The sequence below is a fragment of the Heliangelus exortis genome, chromosome 2 (assembly GCF_036169615.1).
Source record: "Heliangelus exortis chromosome 2, bHelExo1.hap1, whole genome shotgun sequence".
NCBI classification, from domain to species: Eukaryota; Metazoa; Chordata; class Aves; order Apodiformes; family Trochilidae; genus Heliangelus; species Heliangelus exortis.
The window spans coordinates 108,551,161-108,561,854 of NC_092423.1; the positions used below are offsets into that span (position 1 = coordinate 108,551,161).

General features: G+C 47.2%; 1 protein-coding gene and 1 long non-coding RNA gene across 3 annotated transcripts in view; one reads left to right on the forward strand and one right to left on the reverse strand.

The window, feature by feature from the left end:
• The window catches only part of NOL4 (nucleolar protein 4), a 187,319-nt gene extending 185,653 nt beyond the window's left edge, over nucleotides 1-1,666 (reverse strand). For both annotated transcript variants that reach the window (XM_071737453.1, XM_071737452.1), the window contains exon 1: nucleotides 947-1,666. In XM_071737453.1, the coding sequence (XP_071593554.1) occupies nucleotides 947-1,213 (267 nt within the window). In that variant the 5' untranslated portion in view covers nucleotides 1,214-1,666. The remainder of the gene's footprint in view (nucleotides 1-946) is intronic.
• LOC139793170 (uncharacterized) lies at nucleotides 1,069-2,547 on the forward strand. Its single transcript, XR_011724529.1, has 2 exons — nucleotides 1,069-1,153; nucleotides 1,590-2,547. It is a non-coding gene; the product is annotated as an uncharacterized lncRNA (long non-coding RNA).
• The last annotated feature ends 8,147 nt before the right edge of the window (nucleotides 2,548-10,694 follow it).

Genomic DNA, 10,694 nt, shown 5'->3' on the forward strand with positions numbered 1-10,694 from the left:
AAAAATCTGTCGCCTCTGCCACCACCACCAGCACCAAGCATAATTCGCTCTCCCGCTGTCAGACCTGAGCCGAGCTCTGCAGCTCCGGCGCCCGCCGGGGGATGCCACGCTACCCGAGCCCATCGCACCGAGTTTGGAGCCTGATGGCTGCGAGCCCCGTGCAACCCCAGAGAGAACGGAATACACCCTTCCTTCGGTCATGCGGAACCCTCTCTCCCTTTTGTTGAGCATCCTCTGTCTCATCCCCGCCGCTGTTACTTAGCGCAGCCGGCGCTTCGCCCGGCACATTCGTGCCGCTCAAGGGCTGCGGGCTAACAATAAGAGCAACAACAAAAAAATTAAAAATATATTTAACACAAAAAAAGGGGGAAAAAAAAACCCCAACAAACCCAAGAAACACCAAACCAAACAAACAAGTGCTATCCTGGGGAACACCCCCCTCACCTCCCCCATCTCCCCCCCCCCCCCCCCCCCCCCCATTACCCCCAAATCACCGACCGGCACAGCGCTTGGCTTTGTGCCAGCCGGGCTACCCCAGGCTGCTATCGATCAGCCCCGCCGGTGGCGGGGGGCGGCTGCCCGGGGCGTCGGGGCCCGGCACAATGGCCGGAGCAGCGGCGGTGGGACAATAGCCCACCCCAGCCCCGCCGCGGCGGCCTTGGAGTAGGGGGGGGGGGGTAGAGGGGGAGACGAGGGAAAGAAGGAGAACGAGGAGGAGAAGGACACCGACCAGGCAGGGTGTGTTGTGCGCACGATCGCTTTAAATAAAAGGACCCACAAAGAGCTCGGCGGTGTATAATGTGACAGGCAAACGCAACATGGTGATGATGACTTGGGGGAAGAGGGAGGAAGGAGCCAACTGTGGCTGCGGCTCCCCCTGTGCCTCTCGCTCCCGGAGCGGGCTGCAGCGGCCGACATAGAACAAGGAAGACAATTCTCTACTAACCGTGGTTTTGACTGGCACGTACAGCACTTGCTTCCCTCCTCCAGCACCACCACTGACCTCGTCCGAGTTGCCGAGCTGGAAGCCTTTAGATTTGACCCAGAATTTGAATTTGGCATTATCCGTGGAGCTCGACTCGGAGCCGTTCAGGAGCTGGACGATCCGGTCGTATTTTTTACGGGTCACCGTCTTGGTTTTTCCGGAGTCCCCGTAAGTCCTGAGACACCAGTCTTGAAACTGGCGGTACATGTCCCGGTCGCTGCTCTCCATAATCTCCTAGTACACACACGCACACATGCACACGCCGGGGCGCACACAGACAGACAGACAGACACGCACACACGGACACACGCACACGCCGCCCCGAAGCGGGCCGGGGTGCGGGGCCGGGCCGCCCCGCCGCACTTTGCACCTGTTCACCCAGCGCTCATGAAAAATGCATCCACCTCCGAGCCGGAGCGAAGGAGGTCCCGGTACAGGCAGATCCCAGCGGATTTTTTTGTTGGGTTTTTTGTTGTTGGTGGTGGTGGTAGTGGTGATGGTGGTTCGGGGGGATGGGGGGGCCGTGAGGGGGATGGGTGAGAGGGGGCAGCAATCAATTCAATAGTGTGGCAATGTTCTCCATTATTATTTTTTTTTTCCACAGGAGGCAAAACGGGTCTGGTGAAGGCTGCTCTTATCCTTCCACTGTACGTGATCAGTCTCTTTAATAATTGTGCAAGGCAGGACTATCCCACTGGCTCCAGCAGCGTCTCACCCAACGGTTCGGGTGGATAAAGAATTAAAATCCTACCCCTCGGCTTTGAGAGAAGAAAATATTGACTCGGATCCTTCTTCTTTTCCATACATCAGCTGCACCCGGATTCACCCTGCATGGTGCAGGTGGAGGAAAAAAAGAAAAAAAAGGAGAAGAAGGAAAAAAGCCCAACCTCCTCCGCCCTGGTAGCCCTCGGCTGCCTTCTCGAAAGGCTCCTTCTGTCTCTGTCCGGGCGGGCTGTGCCTCTCCCTAAAGCCGCTCGTCGCTCAGGATGGAGGAAGCACTGAAGGGCAAACTGCTCTCTTTGCTCCCCCTTTATTCCCGGGCTGGGAGGCTTTGCTTTATATATCCCCACTCCGGGCATGAAGGTACTGGAAAAAAAGTTCTTACCTGCTATTTTCTAAACCTAATACATCCGACACGCGTTTTAAGTGCGTATTTTTTAAATAATAATAAAAAAAAAATAATGGTCTGAGAGCACCCCACTTCTTCCCACGGAATTTTTCAGATGCCCTTTTAAAAATTTTTCTCAATTTATTTACTTAGCAATCCCAGCAGATGGAGAAGGAAAAAACAAAACAACAAAAAAACAACAAAAGCCCCAACACCCAAACCCAATATATGCGATAGGCTCGGATATTGGACCAGAGAAGAGATCAGTCCCAGGAGGACGTTGGTGAAGGAAAGGAGGCGGCTCTCGGTTGCTCTGCCAGTGCAATGATGGTGCTCACACATGTAGGACTCTTCGGGTGCGGGGTATCCTTTGGTCTCTAGGCTAAACTGGATACAAGGCATTCAAGTAAGTTTGCGTGCGGATGCTGAGCAAAACCCTTTTTTTTTTTTTTTTTTTTTTTTTTAAGGGAGAAGAAATAAAAAATCAGTCTTGATTTTTCCCCCTCCCTTTGCCACAGTTTCAGCTCACGCCGGAGATTTCAGGGCTCTCCCCGGTCTCCCCCGCCGCGCCGAGCAGGACACCCCTTCCGCGGGGGGAAGAAGGCTCCGAGCCGGTTCTTCCTCTCGTCTCCTCTCCTCTCCGCGGCCGCGCCCGCCCGCGCCTCCTCCATCCAGCGCCCGGTTCCGCGTCCCACTCCCCGCCCGCAGCCGGCACCTCCGCGGCTGCGGGGCACGCGTCCCACTCGGGCCGGGCCGCGGCTTGCGCTCCGGGAGCCCCGCACCGCCGCTCTCGGATGTGCTGCCCTGCGCTCGGCAGCGGCGGCAGCGGCGGCAGCGCACCGGGCCGGGCCCAGTGCCCCTCCGCGCCCCCCCACCCCCACCCCCCCCGCGCCCTGATTGGCCGCCGGGACAAAAGTTTCTGTGGCGACGGCGGCGCGGCGCGGTGACGGGCGGCGCTGTCCCATGTCGGGATAGAGCGCGCCGCGCCCCCACCTCAGCGGGCGCGGCGGGGCGCGGAAGACGGCGCGGAGCCGGCCGCGGGCCACCGGGGAGAGGGTGGGGGGGGTGTAGAGAGAGAGAGGGGGGAAGAGGCGAGGGCAGCGTTTCTATGGCGATGTCTCCCGGCGCAAGCGCCCCCCCCCCCCCCCTCCTCACACACACCCCCTTCCTTCCCCGCGCGCAGACGGAGCGAGCGGATCAGCTGACACATCATTAGCTTAGGACCTAATTATTGCTTATTGGAGCAAGAAACGCGCGCAGGGCCGCGGCTGGGGGCTGGAGGCTTCCGCACCCCCGGCGGACACCCCCCACCATCAGCCGCCCCGCTCCGCACGCTCCCGCTGCCGGCCCGCGCACGCCGCAGCCGCCGCCGGCGGAGCAAGGAGGAGGAGCGGCGGCACCGCGCAGTTTGCGCCGCACCGGCCGGCGGGGCTGCGGCGGGGACACGTGGCCGGTGCCGGCCAGGGCTTCCCCTTGGAAACGGAGAGCGAAGCCCGTCCGCGGTGACCGCCTCAGCCGTCTCCCGGCCCCCGCCCGGCGGAACGCAGGGACCACACTCTTCCCTGTGTTCAGGGCTGCCCGCATCTCCTTTTGCCTCCGGGACCCTCCGCGCATCCCCGGTTCCGGTTGCGGCTGCATCACAACCCGGGCTGCGCCGGGATACCGCTCCGTCCGTCCTTCCCAGCGAGCGGCAAGCTCACAGCTGAGCGCTGGCCGTGGCGGCTTTCGGGGGGAGGGAGACCGAAATCAAATTAAACCTTTTCCTCTTCAGTTGTGCTGAAATGAAGAGAGGGAGAAGAGGGGACGAGGGGATGTTCCGAGCTTTATTTAAGTCGGTGCCCTTTGCAGAAATGTTGCTTGTGTCCCTGTTTCCAGTCACTCGGGGCCTGAAAAGGACCCGGTGAAAAGACAGCTGGGGATTTCTGCTGCCCTGGCTTTCACCACCTTGCGCCCCGCAGGAAAAGGCTGCGGTGCCAGCAAAGCAGTTCACGCCTGCATATCCAGTGCAAAAAACAAAGGTGCTAAAAGAGACAGGAGAAGCCCTTCTTGCACGCCCCAGCTGATCCATCGGCCACCTTAACCTGGCCTCCATCTCCCTGCCTGACCCAGCACTACCATGCTGCTCCTCTTCTCTCTTCCTCCCCCCTGGCCCTATGTTTAGTCTCTGTTTTTCTTCTCTCTGTCTAGAAACACCACCGCAGGGGCAAAGCTGGGAGAAGACTGTCGTTTAAAAAGCAGCGCGCTGGAGGATGTTTGTGCGTCCAAAACCTTTTGCTGGCATCTGTAAAATCTGAGAGGACAAGCTGGCACAATGGGCAAAGAAAAGTAGGACTCTGAGATAACCCAAGGAGGCCTGAGACTTTTTGTTGGCCACAGGGCCCGTAAATTATCTTGGCAGCCCCATTTTAGTGTTCGAGGAGCACGGGACTCCAGTCCATCAGAGGACCTGGAGGAGAGGCAGTAACAAAGGAACTCCTGTGCAGAAGGGGAAGGAGGAGAACCTCACTGAACCCTCACCCAGCAGCCTTGATGAGATGCAACACTACTTTAATGTGCCATTTTATCTACATTTAGAAAAAGGGTCATCACATAGATTGGGCTGCACTGATAAACAATTCTGTCAGGTAATTGTCCTCAAACCAGCCTCTGGCTGAGTGGCTTGGTAACTTCCATATCACACAGATACTGTGCTATACACCTGAATTCAAAGTAAGCTCACAAAGCAAGGAGGGCAAAGGAAAATGTAACGTAGCCAGGAGTGATGATCCAGACACTTAGAGCGTGGATGAGTGAAATAAGCACGAGCGTGTTAGTATATCAGAAAATAATTCCCTATCAAGGAGTTCCACCTTGGATCATGTAAAGAGTCATATGCCTTCACAGCAGAGTCAAATGCCTAAATTCAGTCAAATTTGGACATTGCCTTAAAAAACCTAGAAATACTATTTTTTCAAACTGTTTAATGAGAGGAGATAAGTAAAGAAGGTGAAAACCAACTGTGGTGTGGAATGGGTTGCAGAGTAGAAATAAACATAAATGTTGAACTCTGCTGGATTTGTTTCTTTGGTTTACAATTAGGATTTTTTTATTCATGCTGGTAAAAAGTACAGACATTTTATTACCACTTCATTAGACATTTGGCCAGAAGTTCTAGGAGCATTATGGAACCCCACCATGCCAGGCAGTGGATCAGCATAGGACACAAAAATTACGCTTACTATGAAGAATTCATGATCTCAGTACAGTCAATTGCATGGTCCATGTCTTTACTTTTATATAAATGTACATTGTAGAATGTATATTTATAACCTATTACTCATTATATATGCATGCATATTTATATCTAGTAATTTCAGCAAAATTTATATGGTGAGTTTAGAATATAGATTTTTAATCTTCAATTTTTAAGTCATCTGAGATTCTGAAATTAGTACTGTAAGATAATATTTAAATATGGAAAATTACATGAGGTTGGACTCACCATTCTGTTAGGTTCTTTTGGGGTTGTTTTTTGTATCAGAATTAACAAGGCTTATTAACATAACCAGGTATCTCCTTGTAATTGAAAAGGGCTTGCACAGACCCTCCTTCTGTCAGGCCTTCTAATGACACCCCATTACTCAGCTGAACTTGCAGAACCTCCCTGAGCATCCTTGGGGAGAGGGGCTGTTCCTTCCATACCATGGACTGAGGCTTTTTATTCTGCATTCTGAAGAACTCGCTTGCCTTTGTCTTTGCTAGAAAAAGAAAGTTTCTGTCCTCTGGTTTGGAGACAGCTTTCCTATGGCAAATCTGTGCCTTGCTGCCAGCCCAGAACAATAAAGCACCAACAGATGTGTGAACCATTCTGCGTAATGAAGTGTTACTTGCTAAACAGAGTTTTGGCGATTTAAATTGCCTCGTGTGCATCAGGCTGTGAAAGAGGTTTAAAATAAATCACAAATAAGTTATAAATATCGTATTTTTGGAATTATCATCTCTAACAAGCCCACTGGCAATAAAAAAAGTGAACACCTAGGAAATATGGGGCCTGATGTCTCTCATTAAAGTTAGCAGTGTTTCTTACAGTGTTTTCGTGATGTAGCACTGAGTCTAAAGAAAATGCTGAGATGACGCTTTCAAATTTTTAAACTTGGTGAAAAATAGAGAAAGGCTTTGGCTGGAATCTAGCATCCCACTTCTGCCAAAGAGAAGAATTTTGAACATGTGGATTTTCTGTTTCTTGTTATTTTGTTCACTGACATAAGCAAACGACTTTGACACTTCTCACCATGATTTATGATGGGAAGTCTGCTTTATGTGCAGACTGAAAATCTTCTTTGCTGAACTGAGAGATGTGCTGAGGAATAAAGAAACTGTAACTCCAAATTACTTATTTTAAACTACACACCTGCTAGCATTTTTCCTCTTTTCTGGGAAGAATTTCATTGGAAGTCTTGTCACATCCTTTAGAGCCCAGTGATGGCAGCACTGATGACCACTGCCATCCCTAATGCTTGTGGAGGCAGAAACCAGTGTTGGTTTGCATGGGCTTGTCTGTGGTGTCTTCCTTTGGTTTCAGGTGCGTGACAGAATGCCCTGAGCAGCTGGATAATGGGTCACCTCATTACATTTGGGGTGGCAGAACTCTGCTGTGACATGGCTTCCAGGAGGAAAAAATAGTCACCATTCCACCTACTAATATTACTGGCAAAAGGACCACTGGAGAAAGTTGTTCTTAATAATAACTCTAAAGCATTTGCTGCTTAGAAGATAAGGAACTACAGAGATGGATACTTGGTGGTACTAATCTATGAAAACTGTAAGCAAATTAACACCTCTTGTTTTTTTGATTTCTGTACTAAGTGAGCTATCAGGAATCAAAGCCTAAACAATTTATTCTTGTTGAATTCCAATATTCTTCTCTAGTTTTTGGTAGGTTTTGGTCTGTTACTGCGGAGTTCAGAAAAATAAGAGGGAGTAGACCAAGGCAATGACTCAGAGACAGATTATAGGAACATACTAGATGCCTAAATCTTTGGGGAAAAGAGTCTGTATATTCCCATTTTTATAGAGAAGGTGAACAGTGCCATAATTCTGGTTAGCATCTTTTCACATAGAGGGATGTTGATGATGCTGATGAGAATAATATTTAGATATATTCCATCTTTGCCTTTTAACAATCTTGTTTGGAGATATTTGGAATCTGTTATGGAAAATACTCAAATTCACTGTCTCTTAATGCAGTTAGAAAATTCAGACTCAGCTTCTTTCTTCAAAGCTGCTTTGCTTTAAGTAGCAGTTCTGCAAAACATAACTTCACATATTGCTTTTACTCTATGCTTTATAACTGAGAATATTTGCATGAAAACGGGATCTTTGTTTAAAAGTTCCTGCTTCTTATTCATCACAGCTCACTGGGTTGGAAGTAATTAGTCTACCCTCTACAGAGGGCTCTGATCCCTTCAGAGGAGGAAAATATAAGCAGGAATAGACAAACTTTTAAGAATCTAAGCTCTTGTTTTCATGAAAAGGTCCTCATAGTAATCAAGAAAGGAAAAGGGAAAAAAATAGATGACATAAAAAAGAAGAAAAGGAATGTTTCAAATGTGTTAAGGTTTGTAGATGGCAATGTTTTTTAGTGTTATAAGGACACCTTATCTTCAACTTTGCTTAACTTTTGTCCTAAAGGAGAAGGTGTGCACAAATTATTTGATTTTTGTGTGTGTAGGATTTTTTAGTCTTTATACAGGTAATACATCTTCCTCAGCTAGAGCAACACTAATATACACTGGCTACTGGAGTATTACCCAGTGTGTTACCTAAACCAAGCCAGGACTAACAAGGCAATGCTGGAACTACTATTAGCCTATCCCTGTTAGTGTTCTCAACTTCACTGTCTTGGAGGAGGATGTGATAATTGAAAATTTTGGCAAAAAGCTCCAGATGCTGCTCTACAGCCATCGTGTCAGGCACGACTAGACAAAGCCAACTGTAGTGAGGAGTGTGGCTAAATAGCTGGCACTCTCCTCCTTACAACATAAGGAAACTGTGGAGGAAAAAGAAAGAAGATAATTAATCAGATATATTTGGCAAAATACAACATTAATGATTCCTTGGTATAAAATGTCATCTAAATTGTACTTTTCCATAAGCAGCACAAGGTCCTCCTGTCACTTCACAACATTAGAGTCTGCTTGCTGAAGACCAGGAGAGAAGAAAGGAGTATCATCTCTACTTCCTTGAATATTTTATGGGTTTCAGCCCCTTAATCTAACAGATCTTGTTTCATAGCTGAAATTTGATGTAAGTACTTCCCAAATTTGGGCCACTGTAAATTTAATATAAACTAGCCATGCTCTTTAAATGAAAATACCATGCATATTTTGCAGTAATAAGTGTAGGTCCTAGAATGGTCTTTTAAATCGTGTCCTTTCAGAAGCTGTCATTCCTGGTAGCTTTTGACTTAATAACATATATGTGCTGTTTCAATGTCCTGAATAAAGTTCCCTTCAAAACACGGGGGCTCTGTCATTAGCATCTACTTTAAGCAGCAGATCAGTATAAATATCCTCTGCCCTCGTGTGACTTTTCCCTACTAACCAAATGCAAGTTATTTACTGCACACCCTTGACCACCAGTCTTTCTATTCCTGTTAAAATACTGAGTGAGTTTCACATAGTGTAACCTCATTACAAACAATGACAACAGAAGAATAATCATTGATTTATTAAAAATGGCCAAAATGATTAAATAAAAAAATTCGGGGGACTTATAAAAGTTTCTGCAACTGCAAGGAAATAGTTGTGGCTTTCTGCTTTCTAACCAGCTGTGTCCTACTACGAGTAGTGCAGCAAGGAGGCACTAAACATGAAAGATGAGAGTACTCAGGAATTAAATGAAGTATGAGCTCAGGACTGCCCCTCTGTGCTCTGTCTCCAGAGATCTGCCAGAATCACAGCATTTATCTATATCAAGACCTGGCCAGTTATGTGCTGTTAAAAGTATGTCTTCTTAGATCTCAGTGAGCCTGTGTGTTTCCTTAATCCCATATTTGTGTTACTCAGAGCAAAATCCACAGTCAAGAGTCTTAAAGCAGCATAGATGGAGCCACACATCATCATGACCACTCTGCCCAGGCACCCTTTAGATATAGCCCCTCATTCTGAGCTGGGAAATGGAAAGTGGAGGAGATGAAGGATGAGGCAGCAAAAATGACAGTTCTATTTCAGGAAGGACTTCTCTTAAGCAGTGGCATTTCTCCACATGCCATCCTCAACTGTTTAATGACCACTCTCTAGTATTTGTGGTGCTTAGGGGAAGGGTTTAGTGGTGGACTTGCCTGTGCTAGGTAAACAGTTGGACTGGAGGGTATTAAAAGGTCTTCTCCAAACAAAACAATTCTATGATCATATATATAAAGCAATGCAGAAGTGGCTTTAACAAAAATTATCCTTGTGCCATATGTTTTATATGCTTACAAGTCTCCATGGTACCTCTGAGGCTTGTCCATTGATGCTAAAGCCTGAGTGATTTACCTGAACTAGCATGTTCCCATATATGATTTTGATTTATCTCTTTCCCAAAAGGTAGAGTGGAAAACAAAACAAAACAAAACAAAAGCAACAGCCTATTGCATAGTGCTTGTGGCTCTGAAACAGAAAGGAGCTTGATAGTGACAGCAGTGAAATGTGAAGGACTGCATGAATGTTTGTATTTATAACCACTTGCCTACAGAGAACAATGCTGCCTTAGCAAAGTCCTCACTCTGCTTAACACATAATGAACTTTGCACTGTTAAGCTCTATATATTTTCATACATTTCCAATTGAACTGTGCATAATGGTTCTTACAAAAGAAAGTAAAACCAGAGGTCCTTGTACTTCCCACAGCAATCTTTTGAACCAGAGGTGTACTTTGTTTTCTGCAAGTGATAACCACATTCAAACAAATACGTGATAAAAAATGTGTTCATGTGTGAAAAAGCCATATGCAGTGTTGAAATTCTGGCCAACTTGTTATACAGATACTACATGCTAGATAAATTATGACTCAGTAGGGGAATTTTACTCATCATGTAACACACTCAGCTTCATAAGCAACACCTTGCCTTCAGTACTTAGTCCTGCCAGACACCAGGGAGATAGAAATGTGCATGACCATAAGCTGTGTAGTTTAGACAGCTGCTCTGCTGGTTTATTTCTTTTGGTTTGGGTTGGGTTTTTTGGCTTTGGTTTGGTTTGGTTTTGTGGTTTGTTTTTTTGGGTTTTTTTTTGGTTTTGCTTTTTGTTTTTTAAAAGATACGTATAGTCTCTGTAAGATCAAGTACTGCCATGGTGCATCCCAGACTCTGGTGGGAAAGAAAAAAACATTTTAGCCATTGCTTCCACACTTGCAAGACCCCTACTCTGTAACCAGCCTCTCTGTTGCTGCACTTAGCATGGGCAGAAAGCTCCATGTTGGCATATTGGTGACTTTCTATTTTATGCATTCATTTTGCAGATTAATCAGAGGGAACAAAGAACAAAGCTAGACCAAAATTTGTCTGTCATACAGATAAGCTCATGCTGGCTGCCCTAGTTGCTCACCTTGGTTTTTTCTATAATTTTATTTACAAATCCT